The sequence below is a fragment of the Sorex fumeus genome, unplaced genomic scaffold (assembly GCF_029834395.1).
Source record: "Sorex fumeus unplaced genomic scaffold, SorFum_2.1 ptg000128l, whole genome shotgun sequence".
Lineage (NCBI taxonomy): Eukaryota > Metazoa > Chordata > Mammalia > Eulipotyphla > Soricidae > Sorex > Sorex fumeus.
The window spans coordinates 13182004-13197097 of NW_026606185.1; the positions used below are offsets into that span (position 1 = coordinate 13182004).

At 54.1% G+C, this 15094-nt stretch overlaps 1 protein-coding gene across 1 annotated transcript in view; it reads right to left on the reverse strand.

Moving 5' to 3' along the window:
• IMPA2 (inositol monophosphatase 2) overlaps nucleotides 1–14192 on the reverse strand; it is a 44881-nt gene extending 30689 nt beyond the window's left edge. Inside the window, exon 1 of the mRNA XM_056138202.1 lies at nucleotides 14036–14192. Within this exon, the coding sequence (XP_055994177.1) occupies nucleotides 14036–14125 (90 nt within the window). The 5' untranslated portion in view covers nucleotides 14126–14192. The remainder of the gene's footprint in view (nucleotides 1–14035) is intronic.
• Nucleotides 14193–15094: the final 902 nt, after the last annotated feature.

A 15094-nucleotide genomic window follows, 5' to 3' on the forward strand; every position in this document is an offset into this window, starting at 1 on the left:
GGCGGTCAGCCTTGTCCTGCATGAGGGGCTCCACAGCCAGGACCCCCACCCTGGGTTCACCCACTCCAAGTCCTCCCTTAGACAATAAAGCTTGTACAGATTCCTATCTGATTGTTGTGAGGGCCACACCCAGGGGTGCTCAGTGGGGCAGGTGGGGTCAGGGATAAAGGTCAGGTCCTACACATGGGTTCTACCACTGGACTTCACAGCCCCAGCCCCCCTCCCACACCCTGCCAAGTCCCTTCTGCCTGCAGTGGCTATTCTGGCTCCCTTCTGTCTGACTGTCCCTGAGGCGTCTCCTTGGGACGCTGTCTGCAGGGCCCTCTGCCTGGCCAGCAGCTAGCTCCCGTCAGACAGAGGCCTGGCGGCCCTCAGCCACTCCAGCCCATCCTCTGACAACACCGCACAGCCCCCCGCACGCCCCTGACAGTGCTGCATCTCCCTGTTCCACACCCACCACCGCCCTCATGCTGGCACCCTTTCCACCCCAGTTTCATGAGTGTCTGCCGATCTAAAAGGAGGCAGGAAGAGTTCCTGGCAATTTCATCGGGGTAGGGGACAGGGCCCCACACCTGGAGTTGCTGAAGACTTACTCCTGGCTCTGCACTCAGGGTTTGCTCCTTGCAGGATTTGGGACCACGAGTGTGTCGGGATCGATCCCAGGTCATGCCCATGCAAGGCACACGCCTTCCCCACTGTACTATCTCTCCGGTCCCGGGAAAGAGATCCACCCCTATCCACCCCCTTCAATAGCAGCCATGGAGGATAAACATCAGGGCTGCAGTCAAACGCCCCTTGGAGACGCTGGGAGCAATCACGGAGATTCCCAGAGCCCTTAACCTTCCTTATTTTTAGTGGCAGTAGGATCTGAAACATTTGAGCGGTTCGAAGAATAAAATGAGAAACTGAAGCTAAGAATCTTGGGATGTAAAGTGATCTTTATACACACACAAACCTTTAGCTCCCTAAACAAGTTGCTAGAACATGCAAGTTTCCAACAATACGTAACAGTGGCAGGGCTGGCCACCGGTGCCAGTGGCCGTGCTGAGAGGGCTGCGTCAACGGGTACCATGTCTCAGCCTGTTTGCCAGAACAGCCACCAGAAGGCAGCGCTTCTAATCTGTGTGTGAGTGCTTGGAAGGCATTCATGAGATGTCTGAAGAACATCTGAAGAGCATGAACCCCAACAGCCCTCTCTTGCTCTCTGATCAGTCAGCTGTCTGACTGGATTGAGGAACGGGCCGACCTCAGCTGCCATGTTGGGCACCCAGACTGAATCAAAGAGAAGATCCAGTGCTGCCTTGTCAGCAGGCCCAGCAGGCTGGGAAATAATTGAGCTGGAAGCATTACGGGGTGGGGCTGGGTCTGGAATGCAGGTGTGTGCAGCAAACTCTGTGGATGTTTTGTATTCTAATAATTCTGTTTCTATTTGGTATACGCTAGCCAGGGTTGAAGTATCTAATGAAATATAAAATGAAATATGAGGAACTTGTTCCATTTGAAAACCTCCATTGCCTCCTCCCCTCTCCCTACCCCCATCCCTTTTTTAACATCAAACATTTTTATAATGTTTTAGATGGAAGTTGTTCTTTGTCAATTACTGTTGGTGTCAGCCCTTCAAACTAGTCGTTTCCACTTTTTCTAGTACTCACTATACTAACCATTCTTCAGGATCAGGTGGGAGGTGGATGACCATATAATTATGTTTTCAAGATAAAATCTTAGTGAAAGACACATAAATGTTCTTTAGTTATATTTTCAAATATATGTGTATATATAATGATTTGGTACCAAAATAAAAACCCTACCATTTATACCATATGCAAATTTAAAAAAGGATGCTAAAATAGTAGATTAAGGAAAGTTTAATACATATACCTTGAATAGTATTCCTCTGTCTGATGTGTTGTGTTTTATCCAAAGTATGTGAAAGTTCTCACAAAACTCAGCAACAACATCAAGAGAGGGGCAGAGAAGCTGGAGTGGTAACACAGAGGGCAGGGTGTTTGTTTGCTTTGCATATAGCCAACCTGGGTTCTATACTTGGCACCCCATACAATCCCCTAAGCCTGCTAGGAGTGAACCTGAGCACAGAGCCAGTCGTCATCCCTGAGCACAGCTTGTTATGGCCTCAAAACCAAAAAAATAAATGAATGGGGATAGGAGATAAACAGACACTTCCATGAAGAGAACATATGGAAGGCCAAGAGCATATGAAATGCAAATCAAAATAATGACCTTTGTCAAATCAAAACCACACCAGCGTGGGGCCGAAATGATAGGACAGTGGGAAGGGCATTTGCCTTGCACACGACTGACCTGGGCTTGTTCCCTGGCATCCCATATGGTCCCCTGAGCACTGCCAGGAGTAATTCCTGAGTGCAGAGCCAGGAGTAACCCCTGAACATCGCCAGGTCTGCCCCCTCCCCCCCAAAAAATCCACACCAGTGAGAATGCCCTATATCCAAAAAATAGCAAACAACCAGTAAGATGGCAAAGAGGTGGTAAAAAAAAGAGCCTTCTTCACTGCTGGTGGAAATGCTGTCTGCCTCAGCCCCTGTGGAAAACCTCATGGAGATTTCTCCAAAATGTAAGAGAGCTTCCTTACAACCCAATGATTCTCCTTTTTGGCGTCAAACCCTGAAAATACTACTTCGAAAAGGTATATGCACCCCTACATTCACTGTACTCAGGATATGGGAACAACCTAAACGTCCACCAAGAGACCGAGAGATAAAGAAGCACACACTTACAGCTGGAGACTGCAACTGTCGAGTGATGTGCAGCTCACCGCAACCTGGGTGGGGCTGGTGGGCAACGTGCTGAGTGAAACAGGTATCAGTTGGTAGCAAACTCTGGGTGCTGGAATCCAAGCTAAGACCCTCCCCGTAACTGGGGGGGAATAGACGAAGGAGTATGGGCCGGGGGTCACTTTAATGGTGTTGAGGTGAAGTGACTGTTTACACCAAGACCATACACACCTCTGTAAACACATTGCCTTAATTCATAAACTTTCCTGCATTGGGAGGAAAGGTGCAAATGGGAGTATTTTAGGCTTCACTTTTTTTTTTTTTTTGGAGGGGTGGTGTGGGCCATGTCCAGTGGTTCTCAGTACTACTCCTGGCTCTGTGCTCAGGAGCCATTCCTGGCAGTGTCCAGGTGTGTGGTGCTGGGGTCAGCGACGTGTAAGTCCAGCACCTGAACCCGTGAACTGTTTCTCTAGCCCTGAGATGTTCCATTTTAAAGATAAATCTACACCAGGCAAAGAGACAGCACAAGAATTGCGTGAATGCCTTGCATGTGGCCCACCTAGGTTTGAACCCAGCACTACAAGGTCCCCCAAGAACTTGATTACTGGGGGCCCCACAAGCACACCTAGGTTAGCCCCGGTAACTGCCGGCATCACCGGGCACAAGCAGTACCAACGTCTCCTCACGCAGAACTTGAGGAGGTGCCCCCTCCATCGCCTCCCACCACTGAAACTCTGAATCAGACCGAACGCTCTGTCCCTCAGCCACAGTTGCCAGGGTAGGGGCGGCTGGAGAGACACTGAGAGGAGATGACCACAAATCAATCACCTGCAAAAGCGTTCTCCTGTGGCAATTACCTCTCAGAGATATTATTTCTTCTTATTATTATTATTTGTTGGATTCATTTTGGGCCAACACCAGCAGCGCTCAAGGCTGAGCTTTGAGATCAGTACTCCAGTACTCCTGGCTCTGGGCTCAAGGGATCACTCACTCCTGGCAGGCTTGGGGGACCATATGGGGAGCCAGGAATTAAATCCAGGTCAGCCAAGCACAAGGTAAATACCCTTTAGTCCAACTCTAGCCTCCCCTCTCCCAGAGATTTTAAACATCCTCTTTCTGCCATGAAGAAAGTAAGTTAGCATATGCTATTTTCTAATGCTTTTCTGCTACTCACTAAGCAAGCACACACTTTACAGACCCTCCCTGGCCTGGACATTCCCCTAATGTGTAATGTGTGAGAGGCGAGTCTTCAGTCACCAACACCTGAATTTTCAGTCAGAAAGAAATCTGGTGGTTTTTTTTTTTTCTGTTTGGGTCACACCCGGCAGTGCACAGGGGTTACTCCTGCTTTGAACTCAGGAATTACTTCTGGAGTACTTGGGGGACCATATGAGATTCTGGGAATCGAAGCCAGGTTGTCCACAAGCAAGGCAAATGCCCTAGCCGCTGTGCTATCGTCCCAGCCCCCAGAAAGAAATCTGAAGTTTGATCAGATCAGCTCTAGAATCAGGCGCATCCTGACGCACAGCTCTGGCCTATCTGCTTGGCTCTGTGTTACCTACTGTCCCTGAGTCTTCCATACAATTGTCACTAATCACTGTGGGCTGGACTCTGAACTTTGCTTGCACCAGGGTTTCCAAAGGGCAGTAAGTCTGTCCTATGATAAATCAGGAAAACATGGTCCTGAGAGTTCTGCCATGTTCTAAGTTTCTCAGACACAAATGAGTATGGTGTGATGATGCGTCACCCGGGTTTCAGAGTGTACAGATAGTTCACATGCTTTGTCCTGGACGTTTCTGCCAAGGTGTGCTGGATGAGGTATTTGAATCAACTGATCAGAGCAGATGGTCCACGAAATGTGGGTGGGCTGTACTCCATCTGCTGGAGGCCAGACAAGAAGAAGAATGTCTCTGAGTCAGAGAAGCAATTCTCAGCAGAGTGCCTTTGGATTCGGTCTGCTCCGTCTCCTCTTCCTGCCTGCTAAGTCCTGGAACTGGGACCCAGGCTGTCCCTGGGCCTCCAACTCTGATTGGTTCTTCTTCTCCAGGGAACCCTCACTCAAGTCATCTAACCAAGCTTATCAGATACCCAGGTGCTAATGCGCTGTCATGTGTCCACAGTTCCTATCTGTTCATCAGAACCTTAATCACCAGGACATCGGGCTAGGCAGGTGGAAGCGTAAGTGGGCCAGGATGCTCCATCTCCCAGGTTCATCTGCCAGCCCGTGCCCGGGCTCATAAGTTGCCACCTCTACTTTCCACAATTCCAGCACCTTCAACCCACCCTTCTCCTGTTGCTCCCAGCAGGCCCTGCAGCCTTCATGCAAAACCCAGACAACAGTCTGTGCTCCACCTCTGTCACCCGTCCCTCTGTGCCAGCAACCAGCTCAGGCCCTAAAGCTTCTCCCGCACACCAGCTCTCACAAGCAGCAGTTTCCTAGAGTGCGGCCGGGCCCCACCAGCAGTACTCGTGCTCCCTGGAGAGTCAGGACTTCATTGCTGGTGCCTGATCAGCCGCCTCTGGCACGGATGCCAGCAAGGGAGGTAGCTCATACCCGCTCAGGGCCGGCCCTCTCTGCCCCACGCACCGCGCACAGCGGTCCATCAGACCAGCTGGCTTATGTGTCGTGTTGATTTTTCTTCTCATGTCAGTGATGAGGAAACCTAGGCATGAAGAAATTATCTGGGTTGCCCACCACCAGTCAGCTACAAAGCATGGGAAAAGATTCCAAATCCAGTGTTCCGAGGCACCTGTGGCTAAACGCACAGCCTGCGGACGCAGCGGGCGAAGATTCCTCAATTCCTGCCTCCTCCTGAACTCTGTCCAAAGGGATGGGGAATGGCCGTGACACAGGTCCCAATCAAACCCAGGACATCACCCGGGCTGGCCCTGGGCAGTGCAGGACAGGACAGAAACGTCTGCTTCTTGGTGACACTCTGTGGCTCGTCGACCCAGCCTGTGACTGATGTTACCGATATCTGAAGGGCCTTTGGAAGCAAAACGCTTCCCCGCCCCTACATGAAAACTATCCATGTGACCTGGGCAGACATCCAGGAATCCTTTACTCCTTGATCTCTTCTGCTCACAGTGAACCATCCCTGACCCAGCGAGAAGCCAGGCCCATTCTGAGCAGGGCACCACCTACAGCTTTACTTGCCCAAGCTGCCAGTCCCTTCATGCTGCTTTCAGCGCCATTCCCTAGGGTGTACACTGTCTATCTTCTCTCTGCCTCGGGCCCCTGCCCAATCCCTCTACCCTACCCAAGTACAACATTCAACTTCTCTAGATCATGACTTCTTAAACTGTGGGGTCAGGTAACCAAATATGCGGGTCAAATTACAATCTTTGCTTCAAAATAACTTTATGATATTTGTTTGGTTTTGTTTTGGGATCACATCAGGCGATGCTCAGGGGTTACACCTGGCTCTGCACTCAGGAATTACTCCAGGCAGTGCTCAGGGGACCATATGGGATGTTGGGGATCAAGCCTGGGTTGGCCTCGTGCAAGGCAAATGCCTACCCGCTGTACTATTACTTCAGACCCAGTAACTTTATGGTTTTTTAAAAAAACCGTTTGATGTCATTTACATACCCAGAATTGCATAAACACTTCCTGGGCAAAAAAGGAAAAATAGTAAAGAAATAGCAAAGGGGGCACTGGAGAAATAGTACAACCTATGGGCACATGCCCTGCATGCGGCAGACCGTCTGATCCCAGGACCACACCCTTCACCAAGCACTGCTAGGAGTGAACCCCTCAGCACAGAGCCGCAGTGAGAACCACCAGGAGTGGCCAAAAGCCCCCCCCCCCAGCCCCCACCACATAGAAGCTGCAAGCAGAGTTTCAGAAATTCTGAAAAGTAGGTGACGACACTACCATGTTGCCTGCGGCAGGAGGGGGAAGGGGGTAGGGCATTAGGCCACAGCCAGCAGTGCTCAGGGGCCGCTCATAGTCTTTAGCTCAGGGACCTTGTGGTACGAGAGAGCAAGTCTGGGTCAGCAGCCTGCAGGACAAGCGCCTTATCCCCTGTACTATCACTCCAGCTCTGCTCTGAAAGACACAGCTCAGGCTGATAGTGTAGCAGGAAAAGTGCTCGCCTCACACACAGCCTGCCCAGCTTTGAGCCCCAGCCCTGCCATGAGAGAGCCTGGAGTAAGGAGTAAGCCCTGCGCACCACTGCCATGGCCCCAGGACAACACACACACACACACACACACGCACGCACGCACGCACATACACATGCACATGCACATACACATGCATGCACTCACATGCACACACACACATGCACGCACATACACATGCACACACGTGCACATCACACACATGTACACACGCACGTGTACATGCACACATGCACATACACACGCATGCACGCATGTGCGCACACACGCACACACACACATGCACGCATACCACAACTCAGGTGTGACAGACTTCTAAAGAAGCTGTACTCAGTCTCCCCTTACATACCCTCTGGAGGCAGGTTTCTGACTAGAGCAGCCAGTGGGGTGGGGGAAGAAGCCTGGCCCTGGGGCTAGGAGCCCAGTAGTGGTCACAGAGGCCTGACACTGCCTTTACTCCAGGAAACGAGCTTGACTGACCCTAGACCCCTCTCCCCAGGGAGAAGGGAGACATGAGCCAGATTGGCTGCAGGGCCAGGCGCCATGGATGGGTCTGGGAGCCCAGAGAAGTCTGGATTCAAAGCTCTTCTCTTCTCTCAGTCTCAGGCTCCCGGCCTTGGAGCTCAAGGGCAATCTCCCATCTTTCCCAGCAAGCCTCGAGTTTCCAGCCTGCGGGCTCTGCTCCCCTCCAGCCAGTAACCTGAACTACTGAGCACTTCATCTGCTTTAGAAAGCAAATATCACTCAGCACAAAGGCCCATTCACTGTGCAATGTCGGTCAGGAGACCCCACCCCAACCCTAGGAGAGTCAGGTGGAATTTCACTGGGCCCAGTGGCTGACCCTCTGGCTGGGTCACGGGAGTGCGCCTGGCTTCAGAGGCCACACAGGTCTCCCCAAAGGGGAAGCTGCCATGAGAGAGCCAGGAGTAAGGAGTCTCTGGGTCCACCAATGTCTCCCAGGAGTTCTACCTTGGTGAGGATTTAAATGTTGGGTTCAGAGTGTTTTTGTTTTGGGGCCACACCTGGCAGAGCTCAGGACTTACTCCTGGCTCTGTGCTCAGGGATCACTCTTGGCGGGGTTCGGGGGACCACACGGGGTGCTGGGAATTGAACCCAAGTGCGCCACCTACCAGGCCAGGGCCTTACCCCCTTTACTATGTCTCTGGCCCCCAGAGGGTTTAATTGCAAGATGGTCTTTCGCATGGGCTGACCCTACCCTTGGTGGAAGTGGGACGCCTGGCCTTGGGGCACAGAGATAGAGGCCCTGGAGGTGGGAAATGGTGGAATCGCATCTTCCTTCCTCCCGCAGCCACGGGCAGAGGCCAGAGAGCACGCAGTCTTTCCGGGGACCCCGACTTCTGGGAATCGTCCACAGCAGAGCCAGGAACTTGCTCTGCGGCGGCCCAATGCTGGAGCACAAGGGGTAGCCCGGCCAGTCTGGGCCCTTCCCTGTCCGGGACAGCACCCGCCAGGCCCTCTGCAGGCCAAAGCCTTCCTGCTGGTCTTTCCTAAAGCCAGGATCTCCACACCTCTTCTCTGGAACCCAGGGCTGGCTGTCCCCTGCAGAACCTCACCTTCCACCTCCAAACCTGTTCCTCCCACAGTCTCTCCGCGGGAAGAGGCAGGTCCCTTCAACCAGTTTTTCAGGCCCGAACCCTTGAAGGAATCCTTCCTTCACACCCTGCTTCCTTGCCCAAAGAAAACCTGGCACCTCAGTGTTTGAAGAAGGATGGCTACTCCGCTTCCCTCTGCCCGGCCTACTGTCAGCCCCAGGCTGGTTCCCCAGGGTCTGTTTCACAGCTTCCTATCAGATCATCTGTCTCGGCCTCCCTGGCGGAGGCCCCACACGGCAGCCAGAGTGACGGTGCCTATCTCCCACTGGGCCCCACCCAGGGCTCTGCCCAAAACCTCAAGTCACACTCAAGCCAAAGTTTTTTTTCAGAGTTGCTCAACAAATATTTGGTGACTGGATGAGAATCAGCGGACTGAGCCCAGGCTTTGCACGCGGGAGCCCCATGTTCTATCCCTGCGATGCCCGGTTCTCTGAGCACTGCCAGATGTCACCCTCCCCCCTCAGGAAAGAAAAAGAAAGACAGCAATAAAAAGGGGGTTTGAGGGAGCCAATGAGCACAGAGACGGCGCTGAGACCCATTAGTCACAGAGGAGGGCGGACAGACGGAAGCCACACTGAAACACCACCTCCCACCCATCCGAGAGGCCAAAATGGAAACGGTCGGTGAGCAGCAGGTCAGCTCAGGTTGGGACATTCGCTCCAGGAACCCACGGATGAAGCCCAGACTGATGACATGATCATTCAACTCCCATTATTCACACATCCCCAGCAGAAATGCAAATACACCATCAAAAGGCTTAGACAAGAGGCATCAAAAGGCTTAGACATGCCTGGCCAGGGCCCAATTCCCAGCACCACCAGAAGTGACCCCTGAGCACAGTGTTAGGATGCAGCAGAGCCCTGAGCACAGCTGGGTGTGGTCCAACTCCTGCCCTGTCCCCCCAGAAAGTCCAGGCAAGATGATTCAAAGCAGTATTATTCAGAATAATTCTAATTCGCCAGTTTCCTCAAAAGCGGAATGGGGGGGGGGGAACATCATAAAACCCTCAGTATCAAATTATGTGCAGTGGATCATAAAAGGCTGTTGCCAACCCAGAGCCTCAGCACCAGCTGCAAATTTTGGAGAAAGACGAAATTTAAACCCCTCTCTAGATCAGGAGGATCAAACTGTGGGCTGGGTTTTGACCTGACTTGGTTTTGACAAGAGTCTGGGGGCTTTTAGAGGAAGTAAGAAGGGAGGACTTCTCACTAGCAAATCACTGAAGGGCTTGATCATACTGGTGGGAGCATTAACAAGTGAGATTGGAAACACAGCATGGGGTAAGGCATTTATCGTGCATGCAAACACCCCAAGTTTGATCCCCAACATCACATACGGTTCCCTGAGCACGGCTAGGAGTGATCCCTGAGTGCAGATGTACTCCGTGTGGGGTCTCCCCCAAACAAAGCCCTACAGTAAAGCAGGAAGCATACAGAAAACTAAGCAAACGGGGAAGGGGGGGATAAGCCTTTCTTTGTTTGTTTAAACATTAAAGAGAATACAAGTTGTAAAAGTACAGAAAGAATATGTAATAACCCCTACTGCCTGGGTCACCCATGCATGATTAGCTGCATGGGACCAGGACAGAAAGCCGGAGCCCCATGGTACCAGACAAGGAATAGACGCATGACATGATACAGCCTCTAGAACTACCACTTAGAAAACGAGTGGGACTGTTGGGGAATAGACAGTCACCCCCGCAGAGGGAGGATGATGTGGGGCAGGGCTCTGCTTTTTGGACAAAACTCCTTTAAGTAACGTCTTATTTTATTTTTTGGTTTTCTTGCGGGGCGGGGGGTGGGGGGATACAGCACACCTGGCTATGCTCAAGGCTCACTTCTGGCTCTGCACTCAGGGGTAACCCATGGTGGCGCTCAAGAGACCATGTGAGGTGCGGTGGACAGAACCTAGGCTGGCCATGTGCAAGGCAAACGCCTTAGTTGCTCCGGTCCCACATTTTATTAAGTGAGTTTCTTGTGAGATGACCAGAGAGAAGAGGACAGCTGCATATTGAAAGCAACACCATGCTGCAAGCGAGTGAGCCCAGTGGGAGACCCGGGCTCAGTTGGGAAAGCACCCTGATTATCGGGAACAGCAGATTGAGATGAGGCTGTGCAGAAAGAACAAGGAACAGTCTGTGTGCAGGTCTCTGAAGGCTGGGCACAAGCCTGCAGGGATAGTGGGGTTTGTGATGAGCACAGACAACGGGCAGGAAGCATCCGTGAGGTAGCACGCACACCTCCTTTCCAGCTTTGCCAAATCCATCCTTCTGATAACAGTTCCAACGACTTTCCACCCTCCATCATATTTTAGGTGAGGTTACACCGGAGTAGGTATGGGTATCTTTGGCTTAAAGCAAAGTGGGGCAGCGATCAATTAATTTGAGGTTTAATGGGATTTTTCTGTGGGGTTTGCAGTCACACGTGTCCAGCAGTCATCAGCGTCCTGAGCAGGACGGCCTCCCAAAATGCTGCTACTTCACTGACTGGCCTTGTGCGACATAAACGGCAGTATCAGAAACCAAAGTGGGATCATGGAATGAGACAAAGCTTCAACAGACAGGGCCAGAATGCTGATTCCATCACATCTTTCTTAATGACATCTTTCTTAATTCTCTTTCTTAATGACAAGTTTGAATCCTACAGAAAAACTCTCCAAAAGTATGAGGACAAGCAGCCTTCCTATAGCAAAGCCTAAATATTAACCTTTCAATTCTCGTCATAGAAAACCTAACATGGTACAGAGGACTAAGAGGGCCCAAGCACACACAGAGTCTGTGCCCCTGACCCTGCAGTATCATCCCACCTCTATACACACTTGGATAATTTGTGGGGGTCCACCCCAGGCACTGCTTGGGATATGTTCTACCCTTGAGTACCATCCTGGGGCCTGAGATTTCTCTTATTCTAAATATTTCTTGTAACTAATTTTGAATTTATAACTTTGTCCTGCGGGGGGGGAGGGGGTGACACCCAGCCATGCTCAGACTTATCCCTGGCTCCCACTCAGGGAACACTCCTGGTGGAGCTTGGGGTACAGACCATATGGGGTGTACAGGATGGAACCAGCATCAGCAGCGTGCAAGGAACGTGCCCTGCCCACTGTACTAACATTCTGCCCCCCCCCCCCTTCTTTCCCTAAAGAAGGAGCCTAAATTCAAGCTCAACAAAATCTGGATCTATCCCTTTTAGGACAATTAAGAAAGTATGATTTGGTGGTGGTGGTGGTGGTGGTGGGGCACAGGAAACACATTCAGCTGTGTTTGGGGCTTACTTCTAGCTCACTCTGTGCTCAGGGATCATGCTGGGGCAGCTACAAGTAAAGCAAGAACCTTAACTACTATACTATTACTATCTCTCTGGCCCAAGAAAACACCATTTTCTAACATACTTTTGTTATTTATTTATATTTAATTTTCTATTTTTTAATGAATCACCGTGAGGTACAGTTACAGACTTACAAACTTTCATGTTTACGTTTCAGTCATACAATAATCGAATACCCATCCCTCCACCAGCGCCCACTCTCTACCACCAATGTTCCCAGTATCCCTCGCATCCCCCCACCCCACCCCCACTCCCACCTCTATGGCAGGCACATTCCCTTTTACTCTCTCTCTCCTTTAGGGTGTTGCGGTCTGCAATGCAAGTACTGAATGGCCATCATGTTCAGTCTATAGTCTACTTTCGGCACGTATCTGCCATCCCGAGCAGACCCTCCAAGCATCATTTACTTAGTGGTCCCTTAGCTGCTTTTCCCCCCAGCACTAACATACTTTTATTACACTTAAAAGATGAGAGGCGCCCATTTCAGTGAACAGTGCAATGTTCACCGCTACAGCTTGTGAGCAGAACTGGAACTGGGATAGAAAAGGTGAAGCCAAGAGATGGTGAGGGAAGCAGGCAGAGGAGAAACCCTCAGTGGGCCTGGGGTCTCAGTGTGGTCAGAGGCATGAAGATGCAAATTGTATGGGGCTTACCTGACCCCCAGCCAACTCCCAGGAAACCCAGGGGAACAAACCTTTGTCTCTTGGGAGCTCCCCTCTCCTTTTCCCCGCTCCCCCACCCATGCAGTCCCTTAGTCTCAGGAGAGGAGAAGAGGTAAAGAAATACAGCAGCACATCCCCAGCTACTGGTGAGCGAGGACGTCTATGGGGCCAGGAGGCCAGAGTCATCTCGGCTAAGGGGCACTCAGAAGGGCACTCACCAGCTCCCTTCTCACTCTCCCCAGCTCTCTAAGGGCACCCCAGTCTGCACCCCTTCCGGTAAGAACATAAGACAATCTGCTCTTCATGGCACAGGTTACCGCCACTCTGTATCTGTCCCCGCTACAGACCAGCGGGCGGCCCGGGGCTCTCTCCCTCTCTGCCAGGCAGGCAGGAAGCGTCAGCATAATGCCCGAGAGGACCCGGCCTTCCTGACCAGACTCCTAATGGCAGAGCCTCATTTCATCCCTGCCCTGCTCCTAAAGAACAGAAAGAACAAAATAGAAACAACTCTTGTTGACAAGTGGCTGTGCCACATCCCAAGTTCTTGTAGGGGCATAGCTGTTAGAAGAAGATTAAAATTCCTTAGGAAAGCTGTGTGGTTGGGCCTTTTTGTTTTTTGGTTTCCCCCAGGAGCTAAATTTGAAGTCGCACAAACCTGCATGTAACTCTCAAAGGTTCGCAGTTGCAGAGCAGGAACCCTAAACTGGCTCCTCCTCGGGGCAGAAGCCTGTGACTAAATGCCCTGATGTGTTCACCCTGGGGAGGAAGTGAGGGGCCCCCGAGGGAGGCGGGAAAGGGGGAAGAGGAGGCCTGGCAGCCGCTGGCTAGAAGCAGGGTCGGGGGTCTTCTCTCCTCCAGCAGGAGGGAAGGGGGTAGAAGCCAGGCACTTCCTACAAGGCTAAGGAACTCCCCTACAAAATCGGCCCCCTGGAAAGTGTGGGATGTGAGTGGTGTTTACAGCCGGGCGGGAGGATTTTGTAGTATCTTCTCAAACGTAAGGAAGTTCAGAGCTCGATTGTAACACCAAGGAGAAACTGGTGCACACCGTGGCCCGTACCACCATGGGGTTGCCGGCCTTTGTGCTGCCCTGCGGCTACAGCCCCAGCACCCATCCGGGGGACTTGCAGAGCCATTTTCCGACACCTGCAGCAGAAAACGCTGCTTGGCTCCAGACAGCCCAGGGTCCGCACCGCCCCTCCTGTCCATCTGTCTTCGGCCTCCAGAACAGCAGAACGCACCCAAGGACCCTGATGAGCAAAGCAGGGGTCAGGCGTCAACAAGCCCCGGACAGGCTCCCAGCGCTCACGCACAAGGCCAGCCCGGGCTGAGGCGCCGCGGGAGACAGGGGCTCGTGCACGCGGGGCCGGGAGGAGGCTGCGGGTCAAGCCTCGGCGAAGCCTCACGGGCTCGGGAAGGACGAACACACCCGCCTGTTCAGCACGCGGCCCCACATTCTGGCCGCCGGGTCCTGGGGCTCCCCAGGCCCTCGGAGGGGCGGTCGGGGTCGCGCCCGGGCACCTGGCGGCCAGCGGTGGGCGTCCCCTCCCCGCGCCGCTCACCTGTCCGGCCTGCAGCGCCATCTGCACGGCCGCCTGGAAACACGCCTCCCAGGGGGCCGCGGCCGCCGCGCCCGCGCCGCTCCGCTGCATCGCCGCCCCGCCGGCCACAGCCGCGCCGCGGGAAGGGCTAGTGTCCAGCGCCCCGCCCGGCCCGGCCCAGCCCCGCCCATCCCGCCCAGCCAGCTCCGCCCCGCCCACGCCCCCGCGCGAGGCCGCCTCGCCTCCGCGCGCCCGCCGGGCCCCGCCCCCAGCGTCAGCCCCGCCCCCGGCCCCGCCCCTCCGGGCCGGCCGCTCTGCTTCCTGCCCCAGCCCCGCCCCCAACGCCAGCCCCGCCCCGCAGGTCGCTCTCTCAGCTCCCCGCCCCGCCAGGCCCCGCCCCCAGTCCTTCCCCCAGAGCCAGCCCCGCCCTTTCGCTTTCCGCACCTCCAGACACCGCCCCAACCCGACCTCATTATCAGCCCCGCCCCTCCACGCCGCTCGCTTAGCCCCGCCCCTCCGCGCCGCTCGCTTTGCTTCCTGCCCCGCCCCCAGCCACGGCCCCAGAGTCAGCCCCGCCCCTCCACGCCGCTCCCTCTGCTGCCCGCACTCCAGACCCCACCCGGCCCCGCCCCCATCATCAACCCCGCCCCTCCGCACCTCATGCCCTGCTTCCTGCCCCGCCCTCAGCTCCGCCCCCAGAGTCAGCCCCGCCCCCCCGAGCTGCAAGCTCCGCTTCCCGCCCCAGCCCCGCCCCATCATCAGCCCCGCCCCTCCGCCCCTCTTGCCCTGCTTCACGCCCCGCCCCAAGCCCCGCCCTCCAGAGTCAGCCCCGCCCCTTCAGGACGCTCTCTCTGCTTCCCGCCCCGCCAGACCCGCCTTCAGCCCCTCCCCCAGCGCCAGCCCCGCCCCTCCGCTCGGTTCCTTACAGAGGCCCCGCCCCCGGCCGCGCACCGGGTTCTGGCCCGAAGGGGCAGTTTGCTGGGCCGTGGGGACTGAGGCACCTGCGAGCCGGGCATTGGACGTGCGCTGTACCCGATGTACAGTGAGTGCGGGCGCTTCCATTCAGCTGGAGCCGCCTCG